Here is an 18,140-nt window from a genome sequence, read left to right as displayed (position 1 = left end):
ATAAATATTCTAGAATATTTTAATTAATATATTCTAAAATATCCTTCATCACAATCTTCCATTTGTGATGAGATACACTAACAATGATACAGTGTATCTCATGCATTTTAATACAGTGCATCTTATTCTCTAACATCCCCCTGCAATTGCATGGTTCTTTGAAAAAAGAATATGCAATTGATTTTATTAAATAATTGTTTGATTTCATTAATGGATATGTTCATTGATCGTCGAAGTGCTAGTCATGCTTACTGGTGGTCATCGTCTGTCTATGAAGTCCAATCCATTACTTTCGCATCCTGCTCTTTTTGAGTCTGTCGAAGCCAATGTTTTATTAAATCAGATCTGTCATAATCTCTCCTAGAAGCATAAAAAAGTAGGATTGTGTCATTTAAATGAAAGAACTCTCGTTGGAGAGATTTTAGATATAATTATTTTTTTGGAGATCGTGTAGCATAAATGTGTGGAATTGGGAGATTTGTAAAGATATAAAAGGCATTGTGATTTTTATTGGAAAAATGAAAAATCTAAAATAATAGTAAAGAAGAAAATAAGATATCTAGGTCCAGAACATAGAGAAAGATGGTATTTTTATTGAAAAAAATAATACTAATAACGTAAACAAAATGATTAAGGCTCGACGATGGCAGTGGCACCATCATCGAAGAACGGCACACCTGATATCGATCTAGATGAATTTTATTGATAATTCTATGAATATTACAAAACCCCAATAGAGTATTTATAGACATTACATCAACTAAGATATATGAAAACTACATTCTAGAATATCCTAATTGATATATTCTAAATATCAATATATATTCTAAAATATCATTTATCATAACCTTCCATTTGTGATAAGATACACCAACAATGATACAGTGTATCTCATGCATTTTAATACAGTGCATCTTATTCTCTAACAAAGATCACAATAGATTGACTAAATATAAGGATTATTAGGTCTGTTAGAGTTAAGTTAATCTCTAATTAGGTTTCTATTTATTATTTTTTATTAAAACCAAGTCAAGGTTGATGTAAGAAGAATTAAGAGAATTAATCCAACTCCCTTCTTCTTTAAGATGTTTCAGATGCCATCTTGTTATTGGTCTGAACTTTATAAACAACACTGATAGTGCAGTTGCTTATGGTGTGTAGCAATATTGTTGGAGGTTGTGAAGAGAGGTTTCAATAGTCTCATAGTGTTGAGATGTGAGATTAATCTTTTTAATTTTGGTATTCTTAGTGGATTTCTCTCACTAAATTAATAGCTCATGTGGGTCAATTATATAATTATTGGAATAATGTATATATATGTCAATGTGAGGCCAAAGTGTGCAGACTTTAGGCTTATTTATTTTTTCAATGTATTTTAAACTTTCACGCAAACATTGGGACTTTAAAATATCATTTTAGTTGAAAAATACTTTGAGAGATTTACCCAGAAGACCTAATTGTTGCATTTTTATTACAAAAACTCCCTCATTTTATCAAGTTCGTTAGTTGAACGAACCTTACTTTATGAATAAACTACCCTGACTAACTTAGTAAGATTTTAAATATTACTGGGACACGTTGGGCTCACATGGATTATCAAATTAGCAATCCAACGACACAGACTTGTAAATTCATGAAAAAATTCAGATTCAAAACAAAAATTCTTTTTGAACTTGAATGTAGGAGTTAAAAATTGATAGCTATCAAACTCCAAAACTTAAAACTAAAATACAATGGTGAAATTTAACTTTTGTTTTTCGAATTTCTTTTTTGAAGTCTTAAAATTTTGTCCTTTATAACTTGTGTGGCATCAGATTATGTGTTTAATTGGACGCCATAAATTGATGTGGTTTGAACCACTCCAAGGTATGTTAAGCAACAAATTATTTGCATAAATTTGAATTTTATGACTTGGATTCTCACTCTAGGGTTAGCTCGATAACAAACTTGATAAAATGAGGTTGGATGAGTAACAAACTTCATAAAGTAAGGTACCCTTGGAGTTGTCAGAACTCCAAGGGAGTTTTTGTAATAAAAATACAACAGTTAGGTTTGCTCGATAAATCTCTCAATACTTTAAGAGAGATTTACCTGGCAAACTTAATTGTTGCATTTTTATTCCAAAAACTCCGTTGGCGTTCTCCCAACATCAAGGGAGCCTTACTTCATAAAGCTTGTTACCCACCAAAACTCATTTTATCAAGTTTGTTATTGAGAAAAAACTGGTGGTGTGGGGATCCATGTCATAAAATTCAAATTTTTGCCGTTAATTTGTTACTTAACATATCTTGGGGTGGATTCTAACCACATCAATTTGATACATCCAAAATATGATCTTATGCACATAATTATAGAGGATAAAATTCTAAGAACTTAAAACAAAAAAAAAAAAAAAAATTCAAAGAAAAGAAAATTAATTTTCACCTTAAATTTTAGTTTTAAATTTGGAAGTTCGGTAACCATCCATTTTCAACACCAATGATCAGTTGCAATGGTTTTTTTTTTTTTTTTGAATTTCATCCATTTTTACTGTTGAATTTAATTTTAAGTTTGAGAGTTCAATGGGAGTTTGGTAGCCATCCATTTTCAAAACCTTGGATAGAATACAAAACAGAACTGCTCTTTTGATTTTTTATATATTTGAGTTAAAATCTAGAGGTATACATGTGGTGTTGGATGGTCAATATGATAATCCATTTGAGGTATGTGGTAAGGAAAGTGTTTGAGGAAACTCCGTATAATTGGTGAAAGAGATAAGAAGAGAATCCAAGATTGGAAACCATGCCACTAAAAGATCTTGAAAAAGAAAAAAAAAAAAAAACCATCTCATAATCTTGACATAATTTGTGGTCAAGATGAGATGGGAACCCGAGATCTAAAATCATGCCACTAAAAGAAATTCAACCACAAAAGGGGATTTGTTTTATTTCCCTAATTCTTAGTTTTTAACTACGTCGGGATACTAGATAAGAATATAATCTATAATACTAGTGCTGATAAAAGAATATACTAATAGTCTCATGCGTCTAACTTACATTTGAGATGAAGGAGTAAAGATTATGGGGGATTTGCACATGCCCCACTACGTTTTGATCAATATTAATTAGAGATACCCAGATGTATTTTCAAACTAATGACACCAATTTGACCTAGGTTTTATTTGAGAGACTAACATAAACTGACCTACATGCCCTTGTCTTCGACTTGGAGCCAAAACCCACCCCTTGATTTTTCTCCTAGAAAATTTGTTATCTTTATGGATACCAAAAAAAAAAAAAGGATAAGAACTTAGTAGATGATGACTTGAATTGTTTCCTAATGGCATTAGTCCATAATCATCGGAAAAGTCCAGGTGTTAGTGCTTGGACATAATGTGAAATGATCCTAATACATCTTTGATTCCGAGCTCCTAATTCTTCTTGCCCCCAAGTCTGGCTTGTCGAACATGCCTTGGAGGGACAACTTAACAATTTGCTTCTTGCCCTTGATATGAACATCGGGATAATGTTTATAATAGAAATCCTTGAATTTTCTACCTTAAGATTGGTAATGAGTATAAAAATCTTTCATCGTCAAGCTGTTAAGCTCTAGGATAAATTATTTTTAACTTGTTCAATCTCATCTTCAATCCATCGTCATTAATGTCCTGTATAAACCCTTCTACTCAAAATTTCATTGGTCTTTTAGTGCTTCAAAAGTTTTATCTTGTTCTCAAGGTTTGAAAATTGAGGACGATGGAATCTTAAACTTGAAGAATATGGTAAAAAAAAATTCACCCTAGAGTCAAATATGATTGATTTTGTGGAGAAAATCAGTTAGAGGTTGAAGATGAAGACATTTAGGTCATTTACATTAGTCTCGGTAAGAAGACCTTGGTGAGTATGCCAACAGTTTGAAAACACAAGGAACTGCCTCTAATATTGGGGACTGCCTCTAATATTGAGCAAAACATGAAGTGGCATGTCTAAATCACTCTTATTGTACGAAATCACATCTCTTGGTCCCATTGAATGATATTCATTAGATTTCATTTGAGATTAATTGAGTACGGAGAGCGAGTGGACTATTCTAAGGTCCAATGATGTCCAACTTTCGGCTGAGATGGGAAGAGAAGTACAAATTTCGGATTGAAAATTGAAGATGGAATCTTAAACTTGAAGAATAAGGTAAAAAAAACTTCACCCTAAAGTCGAAATATAACTGCTTTTAAGGAGAAAATCAGCTAGAAGTTAAAGATGATGGCATTTAGGTTATTTGCATTAGTTTCTCAAAAAGGACCTTGGATGGTATGTCCTCACTTAGAAAACACAAAGGACTACCGCTAATATTGACCAAAAAATGGAGAGGCATGTCTAAATCACTCTTATTGTACAAAATCACATGTCTTTGTCCCATTGGATGATATTCACTAGACATCATTTGAGATTAATAGAGTACGGAGAGGAGGCCGAAGGCAAGTGAACTATTCTAAGCTCCAATAATGTTTAATTTACAAATGAGATGGGAAGAGAACTAGAAGTTGAAGATGACGACATTTAGATCTTTTACACTAGTTTCTTTCGAAGACCCTTGTGGGCATCTAAATGAGTCCCCCTACTCTTACTAAGTTAGTAAAGATTTCACCCTTACTAAGAAGGGTTCTTGGGCTCAATTCTTGGCATCCAAAAACATGATTTGATGCTTGAAGGTTGTAGAGGATGGAATTCTATAAATTTTGAAAAAAATAATTTAAAAATAAAAAATCCTAGATCTACTTCAAGAGAAAGTATTTTTTTTTTTTTTTATCTAAGTTTTTCTGATGTGGTAATCCATTTGAACAAAACGGCCTTGAGTATGGCTCACAATCTCACTATATTAGTAAGGAAAGGGTTTCATCATCTAAATCACACTTATTGTGTGAAATTACTTGTCTCGGTCCCATTGGATGATATTCATTAGATGTCATTTGAGATTAATAGAGTACGGAGAGGAAGCCGAATCTAAGGTCCAATAATGTCCAACTTTCGGCTGAGATGGGAAGAGAGGTACAAATTTCTTAGAGATTGTTATACTTTTCTTAAAGATCAATTTCATTGGAGAATCTTAATGAATGGATACCTATCTCAAACATTTCTTGGACGCTACCAATAATTTTCTTAAGAGCAAATAATTTGAGTCGTACTTGGAAGAATTTTATGAGAACAATAATTGTGTGTATGATTGCAGGGAATTTGTTTTAAAAAGGAATGGATTTATTGAATATATGGGCTTATTTGGAAAAGGAAAATGCTGGAGTGATTTTAAAATTGACATTGTTTCACACATTATTGACGTGGATGTGTGTACAGAGCTATAGATGGTTTTCATTGAGATACAAGTGAAAAGTATCTATAGTTATGTGCACGCCTCTACATTAGCAATGTGTGAAACGATGTCACTCTAAGAAGACTCTTTGGAAATTGAATTCTGATGAAGTGGGCAAATATTTTCTTATCCAAGAGGAAAAACATTTTGGATGTTATATGATTTTTCAAGGAAAATGTGTTTTCTTTCACCTAAATTTATATTTTTAAGAAAGGTATTTGTTTTTCCTCATTTTCCATTTTCAATCATAAAGATGGGGGGATGATTGGACTACGGCAAGCTTATATTATGATACAAAATATCTGTTATATTACAAGGAAAAAAGGAAAAACTAACAACATGCCATGCAGCATGTGAAAAGACCATAATAAATAATGGGAAATGTTCAGCACCAAACATTGTGGCAAAACATTTTTCAAAACATAGGTTAGAAGTTTTGGAATGGGCAGATTTTTGATGAGAATGATCTCCTCGGTGTAGAAATCATCCTCATCAAAAATCAGCCAATTCCAAAACTTCTAATCCCATCAAAAATGGTTTACAAAAAATGGACGGTCCACGATTTTTCAACTTGTAAACATGGGGCTAGAAGTTTTGGAATGGGCTGATTTTTGGTGAAGATGATCTCCTCACCGTAGAGATCATCCTCACCAAAAATCAGCCCATTCCAAAACTTCTAACCCATGTAGGACAAAAATGATTGGTTAAAATATTGGCCAAAATGTTTGGTGCTGAACGGGACCCATAAATAATTACTTCTCCCTCGAGGGAGTGCATGATCAACATTCATTTTTAAATTATTGAAATTTTAGTAAGAGTTAAGAAAGGGTAGAGTTGTACAATTTAAGATTCTTTCCACAAAGTTTCTTTTAAAGATTTCCCTTAGCTTACCTTTCAAAATTATAGTTGGATTAGAGTTTGCTCGAGCCAATTTTTTTAGAGTTAAAATGATAAAAGAGAAAAAATAATAAAATTAGACTGATATTACAGAAAAAGGATAGAGGGGACGAGATGAAAGACACTAAAAAATATATATATATATATATATATATATATATATATGGGTCCCGTTCAGCAACAAAACATTTTGACAAACATTTTGGCAAAAAACATTTTTCAAAACATGGGATTAGAAGTTTTGGAATGGGCTGATTTTTGGTGATGATGATCTCCTCACCGTAGAGATCATCCTCACCAAAAATCAGCCCATTTCAAAACCTCTAACCCATGTTTTGAAAAATGTTTTGCCAAAATGTTTGTTGCTGAACATTTCCCCATATATATATATATATATATATGGTCCCATTCGGCACCCAACCATTTACCCAACAATTTGGCCAACATGTTTTGTCCTACATGGGTTAGAAGTTTTGGAATAGGCTGATTTTTGGTGAAAATGATCTCTATGGTGAGGAGATCATCCTTACCAAAAATCAGCCCATTCCAAAACTTCTAACCCCATCACAAATGGTTTACAAAAAATGGACAATCCACGATTTTTCAACTTGTAAACATGGGGTTAGAAGTTTTGGAATGAGCTGATTTTTGGTGAGGATGATCTTCTAATCGTAGAGATCATCATCACCAAAAATCAGCCCATTCAAAAACTTCTAACCCATGTAGGACGAAACATGTTGGGCAAATGATTAGGTAAATGGTTGGGTGCTGAACATTTCTAATATATATATATTAGAAAAAAGGGAGAAAAGAATATAATAAAGTTGAGGGTATAATAGAAAAGGCAAACTCAAATTAAAATTTGGTGGAATATAAAGATTGAGTCAAATGAGTGAGACTTACCGTAAAGGTTTGTATTTGTTATTGTTGGATTGTTCTTTAGATTGTTAGATTTTTATTTCTTAGACCCATTGCTTTGAAACCTTGCCATTAACGTCTTTAAGGGTTTAGGAGGGTAAAAATAATAATATTAAAGTTGGAGGGGTATTATTAAAAATGTATTTGAGTTAAAAAGGTTAAAGAGAAAAGATAGTAAAGTTAGAAAGATATTATTGAAAATCTTTGAGGGGTAAAAAAAATAAAATTGAAGAGATATTAATAAATAAGGGGGAAATGAGGAAAGATAATAAAGTAGGTTAAATGGTAAAAATGGAAAATTAATAAAATTAGAAGGGTATTATTGAAAAAAAGATTTAAAAAAAACGATAATAAAATTGGAAGGATATTATTTAAAGGGAAAGGAATGGAGATAATGCAATAAAGATGAAAGACAATAAAATAGATAGTGTGAAGCCCACCCTACTTTAGTGGAGTGAGACGTTTATTCTTACAAAATTGTGGCAATGTAGGACCCACAATTTTTGAAAAGGTAAAAGGAAAATGGCAATAAAATAGATATTGTGAAGCCCATCCCCATTCTAGCTGAGTGGGATGTTTACCCCACCAATTATATAGATGTCTCCACCAATTATATTAATTTGATTTACCTCCCTTGACTGTTAATTAGAAATGGAACCAAGGTGATACTTTATATATGGGCATACCCCTAAGTCGTCATGCTTATAAGTTAAAATTGATCGGTGATCAATGCAATTATTTATCATCTTAATGAAATAAAAAACTCCAATATTAAAAATTACGTTTTTGGGACATTTCAATTTCAATCAAAAACAAAATCAGACATTGATCCCAGAATATTAAATATTTCTGAGTATCCTAAAATAATTAATCATCTTTTTCCTCTTAAACCCATTCTCAAAATTGAAAATAAATTTCTTTTTGACATTTTTCTATGTAGTCAAAAGATGGAATCCATTATCCCACTAAATGCACTTTTTCATAATTATTTTCTTCAAGAATTTAAATTTCTTTAATAACAAATTCCTTAAAATCAAACAAATCATTTGGACAAAATAGTAGAAGTATATGGACTAAAGTAGGGATGTATATTCAGGTAAACTCAAATTGAAATTTTAGGTTCAATCTAGGTTTGGCTTAAACTGAAACCAATCCCAAGCTTTTGGGTTAAGGTTTGGTATGAGTTCAACGCCCAATGACCATAATCAAATTCAAATTAAATCGATTTTTTGGGTTGGTTTCAAATTTCGATAGATCCGAAGTTTTGAATTTGATTTTTACATATATATACTTCATTGGGAACTTAGTATTGTCCAGTAATTTTTTTCCAATAATACCCATCTTCGTTTTGTTTTTTGGTAAAAAAGACATGAGTGTAATAGTCTTTTACATGCTTGTTTACATAATAAATGTTATGAGCATTTATGTATTTTGAATTAAATATTTTTTTTTAGTAAATGCTTTGGCAATTAATGTCAACATAATACATGTATTTATTGTGTAAAAGATTATTATGCCCTTGTCTTTTTCACTAGAAGGCAAAACGAGAAGAGATATTATTAAAAAAATAAAGTGTTGGATATTATAGGGGAATCCAAATGTCGAAGACCTCATGGGGACGTTAGTATTGTCCAATACTTTTTTATGATAAATAATATTCATATTCATTTTGTCTTTAGTGAGAAAATAAGGGTATGTTGGTCTTTTACATAATAAATATTTGTTTGCATTGATTATCAAATCATTTATTATAAACAAGACATTTAATTCTAAAGATTAAATGTCCTTAACATTTATAATATAAGAGACAAGAATTTAATATATACAAGACAAAAATACCCTTATTTTTTTCCATTAAAAGACAAAATGAATATAAGTATTATTCAAAAAAAATAGTTTTAGAAAATACTAACGTCCCCCCAAGGTCTTGAACGTTAGCATTCTCCATAGTTATAATTTATAATCATGCATCGAAATCATCATTAGGGTTGCGTTTGATGGGTATGGGGAAGGGTAAGTTAAAATAAAAAAAATTGAATTTTTTTCAAATTTTTGGGTCTTTCCCAGTTTAGGTTCAATTCGACAACTAGGTTCGATCCAATTTAGGAGGGGTAAATCCACACTTGAACCAATTTATTTTAGTTTCAATTCGTTCTAAACCCAATCAGGTTCAGTCCAACTTTTCAATCCGGATAATGGGTTCGGGTAACTTGTACGTCCAAAGACTAAATTTTGAAGGTCAAATGTTGAAGTAGGTAAGTCAATTTTTCTAAATCAAGGGAGGCATGAATAATATATTATAAAGCAAGGGGATAAGTGAAAGAAATCCCACCTTTATATACTGAGGACAGAGAGAGTCTCCATTTTCAAGTTCAAGTGTGAACAGAGTACAAATTACAGAGACCGGACTCAGAGTGTATATATATATATATATATATAGAGAGAGAGAGAGAGAGAGAGAGAGAGAGAGAGAGGAAAGGAGAGAAGAAGAGAAGAGAGATGGAGATGGAGATGGAGATGGAGGGGTTGTTGTCTCAGCCAAAAATCGAACTACACGCTCACCTCAATGGATCCATCAGAAATTCTACATTGCTGTAAGTCTCTTTTAGTCTAGGGTTTATTCTTGAAGATTTACTTCTGTTTTTTCTTCCTTTGTTTCAGCACCAATTGTTCTTGATTGTAAGGTATAATTCATGATTTACAAATCAGAAATCTTGAACTTGCGCTCATTCTTTCAGTGGGTATTAATTTGTTATCTATGAGGAACTCCTCTTAACAAACTAATTTCTCCTAAAAATAAAAATAAAAAACTGATTTTTTAATTTATTTGTTGGATTTGTTCTTCTTCCTCAGAGAACTTGCTAGAGCGTTGGGAGAAAAGGGTGTCGTAGTTTTCGCTGATGTGGAGCATGTAATCTTGAAAGGTACATAACTCACATTTTATCTCTCAAGTATTGAAGATTAATATAGTGTTTGGGAATGCTTTTAGCTTCCGATTCCTCTGCCCTCGGAAAGATGGAAGCGATTCTGCATGAAAAGCATTCCCTTGTGAGTGGAGGTTATTCCTAAGAGATGGGTTACGGCTGTCTTCCTTGCGGGTGTAAAGGCCCCAAAGAAATAAAGGCTTAACCAGGGGTGGAGCCAGGATTTTGCCCAGGGGCAGAGCTAGTAAGGAGACATTGGGGGCAATTGCCCCCACTCAACTTTTTGGGGCATTTTAGATACCCTTAAATTTATGCTTAAATTCGAGATACCCCTGTATTTTGAACTATTGATATGCCCCGTTTGACCCTGTTTCCCCCACTCCCTCATCTCCCTCCAATTTTTGCCTGTTGACCTATGAATGTTTGGCGCCTCTCTTGGTGAATCTAGATTACAAAAATTAGGTCAATTGGTAATTTCTAGCCATTGAATTTGAGATTTTTTTTTTTTTGTGAAGATAATTCAACCCACCAATGAGCCCATTCATGAAGTAGATGAAGAAAAAAAAAAGACTGAATCGTATGATAGAAATCACCAATCAGGCTGATTTTTGTGGGTAGTACACTAAGGGATGGGGTCGGTGGGCCTGAAATAACGTGCCACATTACCTGTGGAGGAAACTCGTAGGAGTATTGGATTTGCACCCTTTATGTGTTAATTGTTACAAACTTGAGTTCAAATAAGTGCTTCACTCTTTATGTGTTATGGAATGCAGATGACCGTTCATTGGTTGAGTGCTTTAAGATGTTTGATTTGATCCACATACTTACAACTGATCACGCAACTGTCACAAGAATCACAAAAGAAGTAATTTCTTTACCAAGAATCACTCTTTTGAAAATTTTCACTTTCATATACAATTTAATTCAGTGTTTACTTGTGGAGCAGGTTATCGAAGATTTTGCTGCTGAGAACATTGTTTATGTGGAGCTACGAACTACTCCTAAGGTACTTCATGAGTAGTTGAGACTAATTGTTTTGGTCAGTTTTTAGTTTCCATGGTTATAAGGACATTTGATTTCTATTTATTGCAGAAGAACACAGCTATAGGAATGAGCAAACACTCTTATATGGAAGCAGTGATAAATGGATTAAGGAATGTTGATACTGTTGATGTTAGCTTCCTTCCTTCTGATATGGTTCTGGAAAACTCCAAAAGGACTCCGTCTATCAATGTGAATGGAACTACAAGAAGAAAGATAATTGCTCGTCTTCTTCTCAGCATTGACCGCCGTGAGACTACTGCAGCAGCGATGGAAACTGTATGTTACGGGAATGCAGTTCGTAAGGCTGTGTCCTTCTCGAGTTCTTAACATGTATCTCTTAAGTTCAAGTTTGTTCTGTTGTTTTTAATCATTATGGGATGCAAGATGATTCACCTATGATTTTCTTTTCCTTTCGACAGGTTCAACTGGCTCTCGAAATGAGGGATTTAGGGGTAGTTGGTATTGACCTTTCCGGCAATCCTGCCAAGGGCGAATGGTACTTACTCATATCCAAGACTTTCGAAGTACAATGGTGATGTATTTCTTGGTTAATTTAAGGGTATTTTAGAAACACCCCCTATTAAATTGGCAATATTAGGTTTATTTCCTTGCAAAATGCAAGATTAGGTTTACATCCCTTGACGTAAGTCAACATTGTGTTAAAATCATTGAGAAAAAACAATGTTGACTTACGGTCAATGGGGTAAATCTAATCTCACGAATTTAAAGGGGGGGTGTTTCTAAAATACCCTTAATTTAAAAATTTTGTTTCCAAAAATTATTTTATTGTATGACAGGGCTACATTCTTGCCAGCCTTAAAGTTTGCAAAAGAGCAAGGTCTCTCAATTACACTTCACTGCGGAGAGGTGCGTCGTGGTTTCCAATTCACTAATATCTTATCGGGCTATCCTATCCTGCTATGGGGATTTACACTGACGATCTTGTTTTGATAACTTAGTAAATGCAGATACCCGACCGGAAGGAAGAAGTCAAAGCAATGTTGGACTTTCTCCCTCAAAGGATCGGCCATGCTATTTGCTTTGAAGAGGAAGAATGGAGAAAGTTGAAGTCATCTAAGATTCCGGTTTGACACTTACATCAATATATTTTTAAATAACAAATTAAAATTCCTTTTTGGTGTAATTCTTTAACCAAATTCTCATGTTTCTGCTGTTTCACAACCACACAGGTCGAGATTTGTTTGACATCCAACATCCGTACAGAGTGTGTTGCTTCCATAAATGACCATCACTTCAGTTAGGTTTTACGCTTATATCTGATATTTATCATAGAGAACTGATTTTTTATTTGAACTTCACAAATGCATTGGTGGTGCAGTTGATCTCTACAAATCAAACCATCCTTTAGCCTTGTGTACCGACGATGCAGGGGTGTTCTCTACTAGTCTTACTCATGAGTTCAGCCTTGCCACTTCTGCATTTGGTATGTGCGAATCGCCACGTGTTTTTGAAATCAGAATCTAAAGTAGTTGATGTAGGAATTCTAATTTGTTTATATGTGAACTATAAAGGTCTTGGAAAGGATGATTTCTTTCAGCTGGGGAGGAACTCGATCGAGTTTGTGTTTGCAGATGAAGTTGTGAAGAAGAATTTGAGAGAGATCTTTGATTCCGCTGCGAGGAAGTTCGTGCTATGAAATCATTCGTAATATAAATGAATTGAATTTATGATTGTATCATTCATCTTGTTGTTGGATATACATTAGACTGAAATTTACCCATTCTAATGAAATCAATTGCAAGTCTGATGCAACTTTTTCAGCATTTTTTTTTGTGCTTTTTATTTTTATTTTTAAAATTTTTTTGGTGATAAACAAGTCCCGTTCCTCCAGAATCATGTCGAAAAACACAAAATTCGATGACCCATTATTTCAAGCCTGATTTTCCAGCACAAATCAGTGGGGACCCCAATTTCATGAAAATGAAATCAAGTCATTTTCGTGATGATGAAAACAACTCCATATAAACCGCATTAGAGAGGAACGGGTGTCAAATATCTAGACATTCTGTTAAAATTTTGGATATTTTTTTGTTGTTGTAATTTTTGGGCCCAACTCTTCATTGGAGCCCTTGCTTGCTGTTGAGTTCATTATTATCTTGAGACTAGGCATGCTAACTTCTCGAGATACTAACGCAATGTTCATCTGCTATGGGTTTTGTTAACATGGCCCCCTAAGGGCATATGTTTAGGTGCATTAAATACACCTTGAAAATTGAATTTCCTACTAAAATACCCTCAAAGATTTTTATTTTCATACCAGAAATACCCTCAAATGCATATTTCCGAGGTGTTTTTAATGCACTTTAATGTGTGCCCCATAGGCACATGTGAATCCGACTTTGAAGCTGGCAGGCCACTTCAAAATTTTGAAGGAACCCTCCTTGACTCCTTGTTACAAGACCGTGGGGTTTTTTAAATTTAGCACACCCCTCATTTCCACCAAAATTTTGGAATACCTCCTTAAAAAAAAATGCCACATGTAATCCAATGGAGAGGGACCCTTCAAAATTTTGAAGCGGCTTACCTACTTCAAAGTTTTTTCCAGGCACATGTAAAAACCATTTGTTATACAAACTTCTCGGGATTATGCACACCACCCCATTGTTGTATACTCGTTATAACTTGTTACGACATTTCTCAAGCATAATTCTTTTTCAAAAATATGAATTTTAAAGTTTAATATCAGATCTCATTTTTCAAACTTGACAAGGAAACCAAAAGTCCCAAACCCATGAGGTAACACCAATCAAACAGACCCTTTTAAACCTGGGTTATATAACACTATAACATCACATTATGGGGCAAGCTGAAAATTATGACTTAACCAAATAATATAGGAGAAGCATCAACTACATCTCAGCAAAAATATATGTGTATGTTACACTACCAAGGAAGAAATGAAAAAAAAAAAAAATTTATAAAAGTAAGGAAACTAAAACATTAATAATCTTAAGTCAAGCTTTCTGAACTGAAAACTCCATGATAAATTCTTTGATTTCATGGTTGGCAGCTCTATCAAGTGCAGTCCTTCCATCTGCATCTTTAACATTGTAACTAGCACCAGCCCTTAATAGCTCTTCAATTTTCGGTTTGTCGCCTTCAGAGGCAGCCATTAACAATAAAATGTCTACAGGGTGTATGTTTTGGCTTAAAAGAGCATCCATCTTGTCATAAGAACCCTCAACTGCAAGCATCCCCATGTAGTTGAAGTACTGCAAAATATTAAAGATTATACTTATCATAGGAAATTTTTTTACATGGAACTAGAAAACTTTTACTCTGAATACAAGCAAGAATTGTATAGAAAACATTGTTTAAAGTCTTTTATTCTGAAGACACCAAATCCGAGTACAATTAACAGATTCTCACTTGAAGATCAGAAAACTCTCTCCACACCCAACTTTAACGTAATTACATATTCTCCCTTGGAGTGGAACCTACAAATATAAATATATTTTTAAAACACAAATACCCCTTCCTCATTTTGAGAGAAAGAATTCAATTTTTTTCCTCTTTCAAATCGCTCACGATCCTTAATCCTTACCACTTTTTCAAGGAGACTCTTCCATACTTGTTTTATGTATTCAAATTTTTTTCGAATTGGGATTCAAGAAAAGATACTGATTAATGTTCATGGGACCCACGTGATTTGAAGGAGAAAAAGGGTTGAGAATCTTTCTCTCATTGTATGCAAAATGAAGGGTATTTTTGTGTCTTTTACAATATATTTATGTGGTAGGGCACACTCCAAGGGAGAATATGTAAGGATGTTGTTAGAGTGAAGAAAGGGTTCCTGGACAGCAAGGGAAAATGGGTAGGCAATACATTAAAGGAAAAGAAATATTAAACTCATTCTCATTCATTATCCATATGTTAAGAAGATGAGATTGTCGCTATTTCACCCATAAAAAAAATGACTCTTTCATTGTACTAGCATAAAATGATTGGACTCGTGGAAACTTAGGTGGCAACAGACCTAAACCTAGTTGATGGTTATTTGGTGGTTGTTGCATCGAGGGAGAAACTAGAGAAGGCACAACAATCAAGGGAAAGAGGAAAGTGGGGGACAAAAGCTAGTTAGGTGGAAGGAGGGGCATCTCTCTCTAGGACCCTCTATTTAGACATGAAAAACCTTAAAAAATGGAAACACTCCTCTAAAAGAATTTTGTTTTTCCATGCTGGGTGTTATACTGTATGTTGTCATTACTTAGTACGGCAACTTCGTTTTCTTGCCCTACTAGTAGCCTCTATCGTGTGAGGGGGCCTCATGTGGGGGCATCTACTTGTCGTGGCTTAAATAGTCCATACCCCACATGGCAGAGTGCCTCCCACTCATGTCTCATGTATATGAGTTAGCAGCTTGGACGTGATGCTTACTTTTTTTATCAGCAGCTTAGACATCATACTAGCTGGTAAAGAAAAGAGTTGGGAGGCAGGTGCCTAGTGCCAAGGTGGCATCTAAGTGGTGCCAGAAAAAATGTGATGCCTAATAGGTATGGAGGTTGAACCAGGTAGGCTAGTACATGGTACCACATCTGGAACATGGGAACGACATGGTACCTAGGTTTGTGTTAACATGTCAGGACAGACTGGACCATCTACAAGTGAAAAACAATAACTATGTTCTTGGAAAAATGCTTCTTTGTAGTGAGCTCAATCGAAAATGTATAGCACGTTTATACAATATAAAATTAGACCCCTGTCAAAGGTAAAGAAGGATCCTTGAAAGGTTGGATCGAGGGAAAAGGAAGAGAAGCATTAAGAAAACAAAGATTCACAAGGCCTAAAGCAAGAGCAAGAGTTGATAACCACATAACCATCTCTAACAAGGAGAGAAAATATAAGCTCTGAAATATAGAATTAAGAGTTAAAAATGTAAGGTTTTCTCACCAACACTCCTTAATTAGAAGATCCAAATTATTGAACAAAGATGGTAATGGCAGGTTTCAAAGATTAAGAAGATATAAATATCTCTGTTGACACTTTGAGTTTCACTAGGAATGGGGCTATTAATGAACATGAAGCCCCTACAATTTGGTTTCAAGAATTAGAAATTACCATGGAGGCAAGTAAGACAACCATCCCAACAAATATAGTTCCCTAGTGATAACAGTCAAGAAAAGACTTTCATATCTTCTTCGACAAATGAGTTTTCTATCCCTCTTTCCAAAAAAAAAGTTAGCAAACAACGAATTCAAGGAGAAAGAAAATTTTCCGTTATAAATAATTGAATTGGTAATGCAGAAAAGAACTCTGATCAAGATGATTTGGTCAGAAATATTTATCAAATAATAATATACCAAGTGAAAAATATCACTATAAACTTTCCTTGGAAGCAATAGACCAACTGTTGGTCCACCTTATAGAAACAATCTTACTCATTCTCAGCTTAGGAGATCTTTTCTGTTAAGTAAAAAATTATTCACAAATGTATGACGTAATCAAACACTGACATACATTAGTGTACCTTCACTCAGTTTAGAAGATTAACAACACCGATGGAAAAATACGCTTCCAAGTACATTCATGCGAATGCTAGCAGAGAACAAATAATAGTTTGAAAATTAATTGAAGAACATAACAGAGAAAAAGAAACAAATTTATTTGAATAAGAACCCAATCAAGGTAGATTTCACACTTAGTTTATAACGATAATTGTGTTCCATCCATTTAGTCAACTAGTTTTGGCTGGACCAAATTACCCAACATCTTCCCCATGACAACCAACTTTGTCAAAGGTACTTATAAAGCCTTTTGAAAACACTTTCGAAATCAACTCTATCTCGAGCACATTTCATCTTTCAAATCTCAAGTACTTTACCTCACACATCTATTTATTTAAAACAAACTGTGTCCCTAGAAAATCCATATTGGTCCCTAGAAAACTTATATTGATCTCTAGTTTTTCCTCTTATCCCAGCCGTGCGTTCCATGAAGAACCTAAATCGTGGTTCAAGATAATCTACAAAAAAAAAAAAAAAACACTAATAGGAAATAAAATAACAGGAAATTCAATTGAGATGATTTGAACATCAACAACAAAAACCAATAAAATCTGACAGATTGGAACTAACACCATTACACATCTCCACTACAATCTATGAGTCACTGAAAACCTGCAATTTTCGGGGGGAAAGAAGAAAGAAAATTGTCCATCGAAAACTCAACAAAACCAATCGTCTGATCACACCAACAATCATGAAAATGATCCAAAACAATATTTGAAGGAATCCCATTAATCCAATTGTCTAAGAACACAAAGATTCACTTTTTATAATTAATCGGAAACCAAAACCCATCATTTATAAAAACAAAAACAAGAATCTAACAAAAACCCATAAAAATTTGATTCAATCAAATAAAAAGAGTGAAGAAAAAGAAGTACTTGTTCAACATCATCTCGATCAAAATCATCCCGAGACTGGCTACCGTAAATCCCAGCTCCCTCAGCATCAACACCATTTTTACCAAATTTAAACCAACATTTGGCTCTAGATCCATTGCTGGTTCCGAATTTGGATGCAATTCTGCAAGGTTTGAACCATCCCAGTTTCTTTGGGATCCCCAGAAACCGAGAACTAAACTTCGATACAGATGAAGAAGAATTGTTTGAATCAGCTGTTGAAGGAAAGCTTAGATGAATCGTACAAGGGATCGACGCCATTTACGCTTTACAGCAAGAGCTCCAACTTCTTCACATTAGCAGAAACAGAGAGAAAGCTGTTGTTTTTATCCTCTTATCCACATCAAAGATCAAACGGGGTTTTTCAGATTACCACCCTCATAACTATAGTTTATTATAATTTCCTCCTCAAATTGAAATTAAGGATAAATTACATTTCCAACCCCTATGGTTTGGCACAATTCTATGTTGACCCCTTTCCGTTAATCAAACAGATAATATATGTTTTTTTTTTTTAATTATAAAGACTATTATACCATTTTTAAAATGTCATTGTTTTACCTAAAAAAAAAAAAGGATTGTGATAATCT

General features: G+C 33.7%; 2 protein-coding genes across 2 annotated transcripts; one reads left to right on the top strand and one right to left on the bottom strand.

Annotated features, from left to right (window-relative positions):
- Positions 1–9,590: 9,590 nt before the first annotated feature.
- LOC147390220 (adenosine/AMP deaminase family protein) lies at positions 9,591–12,910 on the top strand. The gene is made up of 11 exons (XM_086417286.1): positions 9,591–9,752; positions 10,012–10,082; positions 10,856–10,947; positions 11,029–11,088; positions 11,175–11,402; positions 11,546–11,622; positions 11,924–11,993; positions 12,095–12,211; positions 12,317–12,383; positions 12,466–12,570; positions 12,659–12,910. The coding sequence occupies exons 1-11, from the start codon at positions 9,658–9,660 to the stop codon at positions 12,781–12,783; spliced, it is 1,107 nt and encodes a 368-aa protein (XP_086273412.1). The 5' UTR covers positions 9,591–9,657; the 3' UTR covers positions 12,784–12,910.
- Positions 12,911–13,941: 1,031 nt separating this feature from the next.
- On the bottom strand, positions 13,942–17,866 carry GDC1 (Ankyrin repeat family protein). Its single transcript, XM_086458404.1, has 2 exons — positions 17,533–17,866; positions 13,942–14,359 (listed from the first exon to the last, which is right to left on the bottom strand). Exons 1-2 carry the CDS (start codon positions 17,809–17,811, stop codon positions 14,102–14,104), a joined length of 537 nt encoding a protein of 178 aa, XP_086314530.1. The 5' UTR covers positions 17,812–17,866; the 3' UTR covers positions 13,942–14,101.
- Positions 17,867–18,140: the final 274 nt, after the last annotated feature.

This window comes from Akebia trifoliata, chromosome 11 (assembly GCF_017979445.1).
Source record: "Akebia trifoliata isolate Shusen 1 chromosome 11, ASM1797944v1, whole genome shotgun sequence".
Lineage (NCBI taxonomy): Eukaryota > Viridiplantae > Streptophyta > Magnoliopsida > Ranunculales > Lardizabalaceae > Akebia > Akebia trifoliata.
Note: the sequence above shows the minus strand (reverse complement) of the source record. Positions and strands in the feature narration are given on the sequence as shown.